At 46.2% G+C, this 13912-nt stretch overlaps 1 protein-coding gene across 1 annotated transcript; it reads left to right on the top strand.

Moving 5' to 3' along the window:
- The first annotated feature begins 10340 nt into the window (after positions 1-10340).
- On the top strand, positions 10341-11931 carry GPR148 (G protein-coupled receptor 148). Its single transcript, XM_063407799.1, has one exon. The coding sequence runs from the start codon at positions 10420-10422 to the stop codon at positions 11476-11478; it is 1059 nt and encodes a 352-aa protein (XP_063263869.1). The 5' UTR covers positions 10341-10419; the 3' UTR covers positions 11479-11931.
- Positions 11932-13912: the final 1981 nt, after the last annotated feature.

The raw sequence follows: 13912 nt of genomic DNA, 5'->3' as shown, positions 1-13912 counted from the left end.
AGCAGCCTTTTCAGCGCTCCTTATTCCCAGAGGACAGCTCTGAGCCCATTAGGGACACACAACCACCACAAAGCTGGGTACGTGAGCCTGAGGGGGGAGGTGGAGCACACAGTGTCTCATTTTGCTGCTGTGCAGGTGCTTACAAAGGGAGTTTCACCAAGGAGCTGACCAGGAGTTCGTGTGAAACAGGTCCCTGGTGCTGACTTGGTGCTGACTCGGTGCTTTGTGCACAAATGGCAACTCACAGCACCTGCAGCAACCTCACAGCGATTTAAGAGATGAAAGAAGAGGCTGAGGTGTAGCAGGTTTGGAAGGAAGTGAAAGCAAAAGTCTTCCCTCTCATTTGGGAGGTGACCCATGGGCTTCAGGTCTTAAATGGCTGCAAATATGAAATAGGTTCAGGACAATTTGAAGTAATGAGTTGCTTGGCAGGAAAAGGGCAAACAGCGGTGTGGGGTACCACCAACTGCAGCTGGCAATGAGTAAATTAAAACTGCTTTTAATGAGGTACACGTGGTTGGCATTCAAGCAGTGCTCAGAGGAGTTAAAAGTTGAAAATAAGTGCTCATGACTATCAAAAACAAAAGAAGAAAACATACCGTAAAGTGTGCTCTTGTGAGTAGGCAGAACTGGTGCATTCACTGGGAAGGAAATGCAGCAGGTTAACAAGAATGAGACCAAATATTGCTGTGGACCTGGTGAGTGCTCTGTGTTTCACCATGTTGCCTTCAAGGGGCTGGAATCAGTTTTCCTTGCTGAGAAGGGTGGTGTTGCTAAATGATATTATGATAACATAATGAGAAATCAGAGCAGCTAAGCCTTGACAAGGCATCCGTCTCGAGTTAATTAAAATAGAGAAGTCATACCATGGTGCTAAGGGAAATAGTAAGAGCACAGATGGGGAGATTTGATTGCTTACTGAGGATTAGTGTAGTTAGTGCAGAGGTCTTAAAAGGACAAAGGGAACAAAAGGACAATCTGGACAACCTCAAGGCTGGAAACAGAAGCTGAGACTAGACATGGGCACGTGAATTGCAGATAGAATCATTTTAAGCGCCACTACTGGTGTGAATTCGTGAAGGGAAAGGCAAGCTTTAGGGTTAACCCAACATTTGTAATTATGGACATTGGGTCTGTGAAGAAGGGTACTCGTGCACAGTCTTGGCTTGTCATAATAAATGTCCTCACACTCACACTGTAGCAGTGCCAAACCCAGGCCAGGTCTGTTAAACAAAACACAGATTGTGCCCAGTCCAAGCCAGGCTGGCCCATTCTTTTAAGTGCATCAAGGTAGATGTGGTTCCCCAAGGGAGCCTTGGAGGTGCCAGTCCCAGCCCTGCTGGGGGTCCAGTAGCAAGAGGTTTTGTGCCCTGGCCTGGGGGAATGCAGGTAGCAGGGGACAGGTGAGAGTGGCTTTTCTGTGCCACTCACAGCAGGCGTGATCCACTCAAGTCCAGTCCCCACAAGGGATCAGACAGCAGAAATGTAACTGGATCAGCTGGAGGTGCCTTGCATGCTCTGCCTGCTCAAAGCCCACTGAGTTAGACAGCCATAATTTCTCCCTTTCCTCCTCTGTGCATCCTCTCATGGTTGGCCTGATTCCTGCACAGATTCCAAGGCACAGTACATTGGGGTATTGCGTTTGTTGCTGTCTTTATTGGACTGCATGGAGACACAGGAGGCCCGGGCTCATCAGCTCCTGGGACAGGTTTGGAGGAAAAGCCCTTCCCTCCACCACCCCCTCCATGCAAAAAAATCCCCAACACTCAACCAAGGAAAAGATCAGAGCAGGAATAATATTTCCATGAGAGGAGGAAATGGATAGTCTGGAGGCAGAAAAAGGGAAATTCCAAAGCAGATGAAACTGGATTAAAATTTCCAGATTAGGAGGAGTCTTATGAAAAATAAATAAGTTACATGAGTGTGGGGACATATTTCTTCCCAGTGTTCAGCTGATTAGATGCTGCTTAAGCTCTGGATGTCTCTCCATCAGGCTAGAGATCTTGTACCTAAAAAAGGAACACAGGCTGCTTGTTCCTAAGGCTACTACATTAATTGAAAACAAATTCAGTAAATTACTTAGTAGTTCAGAGCAGCTTGTGTTGGGCCACTTACTGAAATCAGTCCCAATTATGCATAAATTATCAGAGAAGCTGGTCATTTATAGTATGCTAAAACCAGAAAGGACAGCATGAAGGGTGGGTAGGAGGAGCTGACTCTCTTCCAGTTCATTTACAAAAACAAATACCTTTTTATAATTCCGTATCCCTGCAGACACCCTGTGAGGCTCCAAGGACCCCATCCTGAGTCTGACAAAGAGGGAGTTAACCCACTGCAAGCTGTTCCCCAACAGGCTGAAAGGCTTTGCCTGGTGGGGGGGAAAGTCCCCAAGCTGGTGTTTATTGATGGTTAATAATGGGACAGACTTCTCTCTGTTTTGGGAACAGAAAGAGTGGGCCTGGAATCTTGCCAGTGAGCAGCTTGGGGTGTAGCCTCAAGGGCCCCTGCCCTCCTCTGGGCTGTCCTTCCGTGCTTTCTCTCCCTCCAGGGCTGAGGTCACTGCTCCTGTGATGCCTTTAGCAGTGTCAAGGTGAGACACTGGCTGTGAACCCGGTGTAGGCCACGTGGCAGGCAGCTCCTGTGTCAGCCCAAGCACACAGCAGGGGCTCAGGAACTCCTGACCTGTGTCAAAAGCCTGTATTCCCTTCTGATGAAGACAGGCTGCGAGAATTGGGGTTGTTCAGCCTGGAGAAGGCTCCGGGAAGAGCCTATAAAAACTCCAGCACTGAAGGAGCTCAAAGAGGGATTTTGGACAATGATGTGCAGGACAGGACCCTGAGCAACCGGGTCTAGTGGAAGGTGTCCCTGCCATGGCAGCGGGGTTAGGTGGTCTTTAAGGTTCCTTCCACCCCAAACCATTCTTTGATTCTCTGAGACTTGTGGTGCAGCTTCGAGGCTGTGGGAGCAGGGGCCTCCCTTTACACTGACTCCTCAGCTTCCCAGGCTGCCAGGAGCAGAAACAGCCTCAGACACGCGATGCCTTCAACTAAAAGTGGGGCTCAGTGCTGCACATCACGAACTGCCTCACAGAGGGTCCTGACAGCAGCTGAAGAGGTTCACAAATCAGCACTGTGGGAGACTATCAGGACAGAGAGCTGGGGATGAAAAGTGGCACTGTGTGTCTCATTTTCACCATCATTCCAATCTCCAGCAGCAGGCAGGAGAGAGAAATAAGTAGAGAAGAGGTGTCAGCCTAGAAATTGATGTGGAAGAAATTGGCACGATTCTTGTCAGGAAATGAAGAGACACGAGTGGCAGGGGTTGAGGCGGTGTCCTGGGGGATGGCACACATAATTCCAGAGCTGCTGTGCTGGAGCTGGCACTGATGTCACTGTGCTGGTTTGAACACAGCTCAGGTAAGATCCAAAATCATGAGACTGTTGTGGGCTTCCCAGGGAAACCAGGTGTTTGAAAGGGGGAGGAGTCCTGGGGCAGTGGGTATTGGGGTGACCACCAGAACATCTGCTGGTGGTAGTGCTTCCAGGATGAGAACTCCACAGGAGAGTGTGCCCCTGAACGGCCCCAGGGCATCACTGCAGGACTTCAGTGGGAGACTGGGGCAGTTCTGATCTGGTTCAACTAACAGCTTGTTAAAATGGCTTATTAAAAATGGTTGCTAATTCATTTTGCTTCCTGCATATGTTTCCTTGAAGATTTTGTGGTCTATAGCAGTTTTGTGTATCTTTATATTTCCCTTAGTTGCTATCCATTGTGCTATGATGGCATTGTAATGTTTTCTTTGGAGTAAGAAGCTGCTGCTTCATAGGAGGAACAAACCAGCTCAATTAAAAGGACCTAAGAATTCCTGAGAAAATGCTGAGAATGGATTAGAAAAGTAGTCTGGTTTCACCCCAGTAGCTGTAAATGTAATGAACAAGACACACCGTGAACAGCTGAGCTATCTCTGAGATACCTGGAGGCAGTTTGGAGCTGCTTTTGGGTCTAGGTGATGCTTAGTGTAATAGTAAAGAGAGGATGTCTCTTCTTTGGTGCTTCTCATGAACATCTTTTAATGAGCAGGAATTTGGATTGGAGAAGAAAGAAACAAATAGTTAAACTAGAAATGCAATTAACTGTGTTTTTCAGTGAAGATCTCAGCTTGCTGTTCTGTCCATGGCTCAAACTCTCCCTGTGGTGAGCTGTAACTCTGCCAGTTTGGTGAGAAGTTCTGGACATTCCAGGGGGTGATGTACCCTCCTCTTTGTGCCTGTCAGCAGGAGAGTAAGACTGATGTGGGCTTACATAACAGTAGTAAAGCAACATCTTACTCTCCCCCCTGCCTCCCCCCAAAAAATCTAAAAGTTTCTCTTTTTTTAATAAGTTTGGAACATTTGTGTTCATGCTCTCTCCCTAACAGTGTTTTCCTGTCATGCAGTCTGAACCTCCGGTGTGAGAGCACAGGGTATTGCTATGGAAATGAGAGGGAGCAGTGCAAAGCCATTGTTAGAAGAACAAGGCAGAGTCAGGCCTCGTGCGGAGAAAATCTAATTTTTAAGCACCTGTGCTGGATAAATAACAAAGGAGCTGCTGTGAAGGGAAGAGAGAGCTTGTGAATGGCACTGTGTGTGCGGCCCAGGGCATGTTCCCTGCTTGGCTAATAAGGGACTGTGCCTTGTATTCAGCACATGCTGGCACTTAATCTCTGTGCCATATGGCGGCTGTGCCTGGCACCTGCTTCCATCAGTGTGAGATAAGGTCAGCATCTCCCTGTGGGCACAGTCATTGCAGAGAATCAATGTTGCTGCAGTGTCTTTGCCACCCGGGAGCCACTGCCGTTCCCAGGTACAGTGCTGGGAACTGGGAAGGAGCATCTTGGCTTTGGCAGCGAGGCTGCTCCCTCCCCAGGATGGTGCTGTGCCTTGTGCCATGGACATTCATTCACAGCCTCTCATCAAAAGGCATGAATAGGAAGACATAACATGTATTTTCTTTCACGGCGTTTTTCCCCCCTCTTCTGTTTCAACTTTCCACTTCCTGAGTGTTTCCTTCCATCGTGATTCCTGCGTTGCCCTTGCCCCAGGCTGCACGGCCAGGTGAGCTCCTCCCGACTGTGCAGCCGTGGCCGGGGTCCTCCTGCCAGCCTGGGTACACCAGCCTGTCTCTTCTACCCTTTCTAATTCAGGCTCTGCTTTGGTATTTCATTCTAACTTGCACCTAACACTCTGCAGCCATCTGTATCCCTTCTCAGCAAGCCATCCTTCAAGAAACTGTCACACTACAGCTCTCCTGTGCTGCCTGGCTTTTTACATGAGACAAAACACAGTAAGACAGGGACAGAGCCAGACAACTTCTGCTTTTGCCTGCCTGCAGCAGCCCTTCCCAGGCAATGCTGGAGATCATTGCAGGTGAGACAGGATAGGAACATGAAACTTCTGGTGCCAGCCACCACCAGAAAGACAGACAGCCTGAGATGGATGGGTGCTCCAAGGGGCTTGGATGTGTCACCCCTCTTTGAGAAGCTTTCTCTCAGGAGAAGGAGCTTTCTCCTGTCTTAAAGGAGGAGTCAAGGAGTCACAAATTCAGATGTGTATTTGTAGTTCTGCTCATCACTCTGTGTAGTATTGAATACTGGTTTAATCTCTTCTGATGGCTGCTAAATCCTCAGATAACAATGATGTTATTGTTCTTTAGCTAAAGGACTTAGATTTTGGCAGGTAACTCCTGTTAGCACCAGTGTAGTTGTATAGTGTTCAAAATTTAAGCAAGATTTCTCCTTATGAATTAAACTGCTTCAGGAAAGAAGCTAACAATTTACAAATAGGCCTTATTTAGTAGGCTATTTGTCCTGTTTCACAGATGCACTGTTATGACAAGTAGGCAGGCAGGAGAGATCATTAAATCTAAGGAACAGTCTAGGATGGCTTCTCTTGGAGTCCTGTGAGTTTGTCTGTAAATGACCATGAAAAGTAGCAGTTGTTTGCTATAAATCTCTGGTCACATCTGCAGCTTGTCACATGCAAACATGTTTGTGTGTCCTTTCAGCACAAAAGAGGAAAACCTGTCTTTCTTTGCCTTGGCAGACTCAGGGAAAGAGAATGGATGAGTTCTGCTGGCTGCAGCTTGCAGCATGGGGCCATGCAGTGACCTGCAGGAAAGCAGGAGGTGTCTGGGACTTACACTGTTACTTCTCTAAACTTTCATTCAAGTATTTGTCAAATATTTAGGAATTCTGTTCTGACATCCAGCTTATTTCTCAATATTGCACCTGCAAGACTGATTTAGTACAAAATGTATTTTGACTTTGTGATCACCGTGGCTCGATGGTGTTTGGGATTAGAAAAAGTGAAGTAGGAATTTAATGCTGAGTCCTCCCTGTCTTTCTCAATGTCCTCTTTTATTTGAGAGTCTCATTAAAATGTCTTCAAAACAACACTTTCTAATCCCTGTTTTCTTTTGTTCCAGGTTTCCTTTGACCTTTCAAAGCATTTTAATCTGAGCTTAGTTTTCACACCCATTTCTTTACTTCCTTAACTTTAGTAATTGCTCCGCCTGATTTGTGAACTTTGTACAGTTACAAGAGCAGTGTGTATGTCTCTTATCTACAGCAAATAACAAGCAAGGCACTGAACAATCCTTCTGGAGCCACGTGGGGACAGATAGCTGAGGCATGGACGAGTTGTACCTCTCCCTGTGGCTTGCAGAACAGTTTAGAGGGAATATTAAAGGTTTAGCAAAAAGTTGTCTTCTGACTTTCTGTTTAAAGGAGAAGAAAAAGGGAAGGCTCAACCAGAAAAACACCACAGTTAAACTGCTCTGGTTACTTTCTTCACTGACAGCAGCAGCTCATTTGCTCAGAGTGAGGATGTGGATACAGTCAAAAAACCTGGTTCTTCCTACCCTTCTGGGAGGAGCTGGCCTGCTCATGGGCACTTGGCTGTTCATGATCAGGAAAGCTTCACCAGCAAGGGAGGTGCCTTCTGGCCCTACATAAGCCTAAAAGGGGTGGAGGCATTAGTGGAAGGAAGCTGAAGAAACACTAACAGCACATGAAGGCTCCTGAGGCCAAGGCTCTGTTACTAAACACAGCTGGAAATAGACCCATGAAACAACATTGCAGTAAAAATACTGATTTGTTGGACCCAGCTGTGTCATCCAAAGCACTTCTGTTTGAGGAGGTGTGGGCAGCCCTTCTACCCTGCCCTCCCTGGGCTCCTGGCCAGGAGCAGCAGTCTCTGGGGCAGACCCACGCACAGGACAGATTCTTTTAGGCTGGGATATGGTGTGAGTTGCTGGAATAGGGAGCCACATCAAAGACTCTGTGATCACACTGAGACAGTGACATGATGGCACCCAGGGAGCCTCAGAGGTGAATGTGAGCATTCCTCTGGGAATCCCCTTCTAACACAGTCTCTTGGGATGAAGGGCTGGCGAAATCCTAGCATTATTCTGTTTGCTCCCCTGTCTTGTCTGGCGCTCCCTGTCACAGTGTACCTGTTGACTTGCTGCAGCAGTCAGGTAAACTCTGTGAAGCAGGAAGCTTCTCTATGTGTGTATGCAGTTAAGTGTGTGCCAAATGCTGTAGGACAGTAACTTTTCTAACATTTCTGCTCAGTTTGACAATGCCTGTTTATAGTCAGCAACAGAACACAATGTAGTGCGGTCTTTGCAGGAGTTACAGTGCTCTGCAAGCAACCTGACATCTCCCAAACCCATCAGATAATTAACTAAGCTTTCAGCAGGATGCTTATTGAAGCAGAAATGAGTAAAGTAATTAACAGTGCGTGGTTCAGCTCGAAAATCAATACAGACTGTATTGAGCCAGAGTAAGAGCCAGAAGAAAGGCTGCTAACACTGTGCATCTGCATCAGCAAGATACGTAAAAAGTGCGTCCACCTAACATAAATTTACTAGAGAGCATTTAAAAAATCAATAACCAGAGCATTAAGGCCAGGTTTACAGGAAATTTCAAAAGGATCATTCAACTTGGAACCACAAACCATTGAACACTGAGATGCAATGGCAAAAGGAGCTCAGATGAGAACCCTCAGGAACGGTTCTCAGAGCTGCCAGGCCCTTGCAAATGCCCAGATGTGGAAATGCCTCCCAAGGTCAAGACAATTAAAGGAGACAACAAACAGATATTCTTCAGAAACGCCTGTTCTGGGTTATATTTGTGTGCCAAGACACCAGCCTTTCACATTTCTAAATCCAACACAACTCTACTGAGCAGTTAAAATCCCCTGTGGAAATCTGAGAGGAGTGGTTTTGGCTGAACCTCCCCAGGTCTGACGGGGTTGAATCTCTCTTCCAGTTATTTTCTGTTGTCCATTTTTGTAAAACTAAAGCTCTCCTGCATTCCTAAGGCTTTTACAGGAGCACAGGTAAAACTGAACAAGCTGATGCCATAGGGCTGACTCTGCCAGCTGTAGCAGAGGAGTAGCTGAGCACAGGACACGCAGGGCTGTGCCCTGGTGCTGCCTTGAGAGCTCTGTGGTACTCTTGGTGTGTGATGAACGAGAGAGCCATGAGATGCTTTCCCTTTGTCATGAGGATGTCAATGAGTGAGCCTTCAGTCACTCATGTAGAACTGGATGAACTTTAAGTTCCCTTCCTACCCAAACCATTCTATGATTTATTTTTCTATCAGCCAAAGGTGTGCAGCTGGTGTGACGATGAACTATTGTTTTTTCACATTGAATCCTAAGCAGTTGATGGAAAATACATTCGTGATTTTATATGGAAATTCGAGAGTCTTCCCATTAATAGGACACCCTTGGAGTGCCAGGAGCTGGGAGGTAGCAAACACCTCTACTATTAACAGACATCTGAAGTTGCAGTTGGAGGTGATTTGTGCACATGAGTTTTCATTCCCTTCCATTTTGCAGCAAAAGAATAATTCAACAGTTTTGAGTGCTATTGTCTGCTTAAGGTGTTAACTGTTTTGTGACTCAGTTATAGATGCCAGGCATGACCCTGAGGCCAAATGTAAAATTGCATCAATATTGCTCACACACTTTTCAGTGGATGCAGGACTGAGTGAGCAAAAATAATCACCTTCTGTTTTGCCTACCCCAGACACCACAGCAACTGAAATGCCATCCTTAAAATTATCATTGGTTTTTCCTTCCATCTTTTTGTATCATATGGCACACACTGTCAACTGTCTTAAATCAGCTCCATGGGTGCCAGCTATCAGTGTGACAGGAAATGAAATGTGCACAAGATTTGATGGCTGATGCTGAGTTTCATGAGCAGCCTGCTTTGTTATTTGGCATGCCCTGAGGCAGCATGTCCATGGCACAGCAGGACTTACTGACTTTCTGTGAGCTGAGCTGTGCCCTTGCTCCTGTGGAGAGAAGCTGCACTGCCGTGTGCTGGTAGCACTGGGAAGAAAATGAATACAACAATGCCAGGTTAAGTGAGCCTATTAAAAAAAAAAAAAACAACAGCTTTTTTAATGATCACACCATGATGGAAGAACTTGAAATGTTCCTTCTCTGCAGTCCAGATCCTTCACAATTCTCTCATTGCACCCCCAGCTCTGATACTGAGATCTGGCATTAAAAGCAGCACAGTGCAGCAACAGTGGAGGGCCAGGAAAGCAGGAATTGGTCTCCAAGTGGACACTGGAAGTGCCAAGTCTGCCCTGGGGTATGCTGGTACAGGACAGTGTATGTCACTCATCCCAGAGCATGCACAGATTGACTGGGAGGCTGCAATAGATGAGAATTCAGTGTTTGTATATCATGCATGAAAAAAGGCAGGGGAAGGTTTATCATTCATGAGTAACACGGATTGATTCACTGAACCAAAAATAGTTTTCATCTGCAAATAAGATAATTTCATTCACTAGAGTGATTGTGTTACAATTTTACAACAGGATTGAGAGCCCTTTTCATTGATCACTTCAAATAAATTGTGTTGTTGCACACAAATTGGTACAAAACCACCCAATCACATTTATGACTCTTCTACATCAGTACACGTGGAATGTTGATCTGTATTGTTGCGTATTTGTTTAATCAGGCTAATATTTCATCTGCCTCATTGGAGTGATAATGTGATGAGAAAAAACTCAAACTGCTGAAACTGATCAACCCATTCACTTCTGTTCCAAGAGCTAGCTGAGGGATTTATTCTTTTTTAAGCCACACAGAGATTCATTCTCTTTTCTAAACATTAGATTTTTGCAGAAAGAAAATGAAATCTCCTTTTTAGGCAAAACCATCTTTTGGCACCACAGAATTCACTTGCAAGTTTGAACTTTCTGTCCTTGAGAAGAGCTGGTAGAATTGGCTACAGAAATCACTTTGGTTCCATGGGCTTTTTGCACCCTCTGCTTCATTTGCCTTTCTAAGGACTAGGCATAGAAGATCTTGCTTTCTCCAAGTCAGACAATCATCCCAAAATCCTCAGGAAATGGACTTCCCTGGCTGTGCTGCAGAAAGGAGAGCAAATGGAACTGTGATCCACCTCAGGGAGACAGAGTTCAACAGTTCCTCAAATGTGGATGACAGAACTTTGTTCCTTTTGCTGGAGGAATGGTCTCTCAGCCCATCAGGCACAAACATGAAGATGTTTTTAATCTCTCCAGTTGTCTGCCTCGTGGCAGGTGTCCTCATCATCCCCACCATCTTATTTGTGATCTTCTCTCGGTTTAAAATCCGCCAGGAAACAAGGTACATGCTGCTGGGAAACGCTCTGCTCTCTGATCTGGTCTACCTGCTGTTCTACACCCTGTCAGCTGCTCTCAATGCAGCACACCTACACCTCCCAAAGGAAGCTTGTGTCCTCCTCTTGTTTTTGCTGGCAGTGGCTTACTGTGGAGGGCTGTTCACAGCTGTTGCAATGGTCCTGGACACGTACATCGCTGTTTTGTTTCCTTTGCACTACATTGCTATTTTGCCTCCTTCACGAACTAAAAAAATCATTGTACTGCTGTGGATGTGTTCCGGAGCTTTCCCTGGGATTTTCTTCTTGTTGCTGTGGACTACCCACAGCTTTGTGCCCTGTGTCCTGGAAACTTGCTCAGTTCCAGTAATACTAATATTAACTCTGAATGGGACTGATGCTGTGAAACTCTGCTTCTGGCTTTCTACCACAGTTATCATTCTCTGCCTGTCTGTAATATTTTGTTGCTATGGTATTCTGTATTTTAAAACCAAACACTCGGGTATATGGGAGAGCATCTGCTCCAGAGCCAGTGTAACATTCTTAATGCACAACACTGTGTTATTTTTTTACTTCTTTCCACTCTTGGCGCTTTTCATAGAATCATTCTTGTTCATTAATGTTGTCATCAGGCTGCAGACAGGAATCTTGGTCTCCCTGACAGTCTGCAATGTCCTCACGATTCTTCCTAAAGTTTTGTTCCCTTTTCTGTATGGGCTTCGATACAGAGAGATCTCAGCCTCTCTCAAATCCCTTGTCAGGAGGAAGCGGCTTCGCCTGGTGTCCCCTGCTCCACCCCCATCCTGAGGCAGCACAGAGCAGCCACAGCAGAGGAGCTGTCCTCGCTCTGTTATTGTGCAAGACTGATGGAAACCACCCAGCTTCTGAAGCGGAGAAGTGATCAACCTATGGTCAGAAGGCATGGGTTCATCACTGCCTCCCCCATGCCAAAAGGCCACAGCTCTTTCATCAGGATGCAGCTGAGAATACAGTGAATGCTACCCTGGATGAAGTTCCAAGCTTTGTTCTCATGTGAAAGGCGGGACCTTCTGGAGGAGATGTTGAATTAAGGTCATTTTCACCCACCTGTTGCAGATGCCTTTCTGGAAAAAAAGAAAATTAAAAATAGATACTGCAAAGCAAAGGAGTAACCACAGGTCTCGTGACAGCATCACCTACAGCAGAGGATCCTTAACCAAATGTGCTGTGAAAACAACAACCATTTCTTTCACACAGTATATTCTTGCAAGCTTGGCAGCCAAAGTCCTTGTTCTTGTTCTTGTTCCAGAGGCACTGAGAGGTGCCTCTGGAAACTGCTGCACTGGGTGAAACACCACTGCCCAGCCTGTGCAGTGTGCTGGTGCATTCACTGCCTTGTGGATTCCGTCTGACAATCTGCAAAACACTGATGGCTTGATAAAATCTCTCTCTGATGGGAAGCCACCCTAGATCAGCGTCTGCTGGGCAGCCCAGCACATGGCACTGGCAGGCACTGCAGAGGTGGATGTGCTGCTGGGTGAGGGGGGACAGGGGACAGTGGGTGGCCTGCCCTCCCTGCAGGGTGCAGAGCTGCTGTGCCCGCAGAGCCCAGCGGGGGCTGCCAGAGCCTGGGGCAGCCCTGAGTCCCTGCTGGGGCCGTGCTGGGGTGGCTCAGCTAAGGCTGAGCCCAGCAGCTGGGGCAGCAGGGCAGGAGAAAAGGTGTGCCAGGCTGGGCACAGGAGCACCCACACCATGGCTCAGACAGGACCTGGGGCAAGGGGCTAAGTGTGAGCACCACTTCTGAGTCTCTGCCGAGGCAGTTCCCAGTTCTACCTCACAAAAATCTTCTCCAGCAGCCTGAGCTCAGTTTACAGCTACTGTGTCAGAGCTGCTGCTGGGTACCTGCCACCAAAGCCTTGGGAAGGTCAGGAGGAGAGGCTGCAGAGCTGTGTCGGGGTAAGAAAAATGAGATCCTGTAAGAGCCTTTTAGGTTTTCCAGATCAGCCACCTACCAACAGAAGACAGGCAAAACATATATCTGACCTCTGAAGAAACCAAAATGCCATTAGATATAAACATCAGTGTGGGAAATTTAAATTGCTGTTCTGTCCCTTGGACTTGAGAAAAGAGTTCTGTATTTCTAATTTGTTACATTTTATGTAAAAATACATTGGACTTTTTAAAAAGGTCCTTGATTTCATTCTGTGCAGTATTTTCCTTGTGCAGACTCTCTCCACCTTCTGTTTGCTTAAAGCAATCCACAGAAAGTGCTGAATGTGGCTTTTGGCTATTTCACACTCATCTGAAGAATTCCACTAAGTGTGAGCCAGGAGGAGATCAGTGTCTGGTTGCATGAAATGTTTTTGGCAGCAAAGTGAGTTTGAGCAGTTCCTGCTGATCTCTCCTCATTCCCAAACTGCTTTTACTCTTCTCACATTGCAGTGCCCGCTCTCTCCTGTTTGCTGATGCAACTGCTTCTGGGGTTGCAGGTTAAAAATATCTCTTCAAAGAGAAGTGGTGTTTTCATTTTAACTGAGATTATCCCAGTGGTCTGTTCTATAGGATGTTCTGAAAACAGCTGCATCAGCACAACATTTGAGGATGTAACAAATTCCAGTTCAGAGGTGGGGGGAATGAGCAGGGACATCTTAGAGGCTTTGCTGCTAAGGGAGACTTCTTATGTGAGAAGTACTTCTAAGGTAGAATTGTTGAAAGTGAATGAACTGTAATAATTGCATATTTGCTTTAACTATGGTTCTGTGCTTCTCAATCCTCTTCAATAAAAGGATCTAGAAGTTGCTTTTTACTGGCTGCTTTTATTTTTCTCAAAGATGAATGTACCATGGACATTTGTCACAGAAACTATGTTTGTACACTTTATATTCAACCTGTAACAGGGGTCTTCCATAACACATAGGAAGGATGGGGAAAATGTCTGCACACTGGCTCAGGTTCTTTCTGCTGAACCCCTGTGGCATGTGGGAAAGTCAAAAATGGAAGAGGTACTTGTGAATCCCCAGGCTTTCATATCCTGGGCCAAATTTTGATGCCAGTGCCCAATGGGAAGGATGCTGATAACTTACAGGTTGTTTTGTTCATGCCAGGTCCATTCATGTTTACCTCTATTGGAAATTTTCATGGCAAGTAGTAAAGATAACTGTGTAAATAGCATAAAGGAAGGTAATTCTATATGGAGCCATAAGGGACTGTGTAAAAGCAGCTTAACAGCACTTCCTGCTGACCTCTGAAAATTATGAAGGTA

Source organism: Prinia subflava, chromosome 11 (genome assembly GCF_021018805.1).
Source record: "Prinia subflava isolate CZ2003 ecotype Zambia chromosome 11, Cam_Psub_1.2, whole genome shotgun sequence".
Lineage (NCBI taxonomy): Eukaryota > Metazoa > Chordata > Aves > Passeriformes > Cisticolidae > Prinia > Prinia subflava.
Note: the sequence above shows the minus strand (reverse complement) of the source record. Positions and strands in the feature narration are given on the sequence as shown.

Coding starts and splice junctions, on each gene's coding strand:
- GPR148 (XM_063407799.1), top strand. CDS start 10,420: ATGGACTTCCCTGGCTGTGCTGCAGAAAGGAGAGCAAATGGAACTGTG.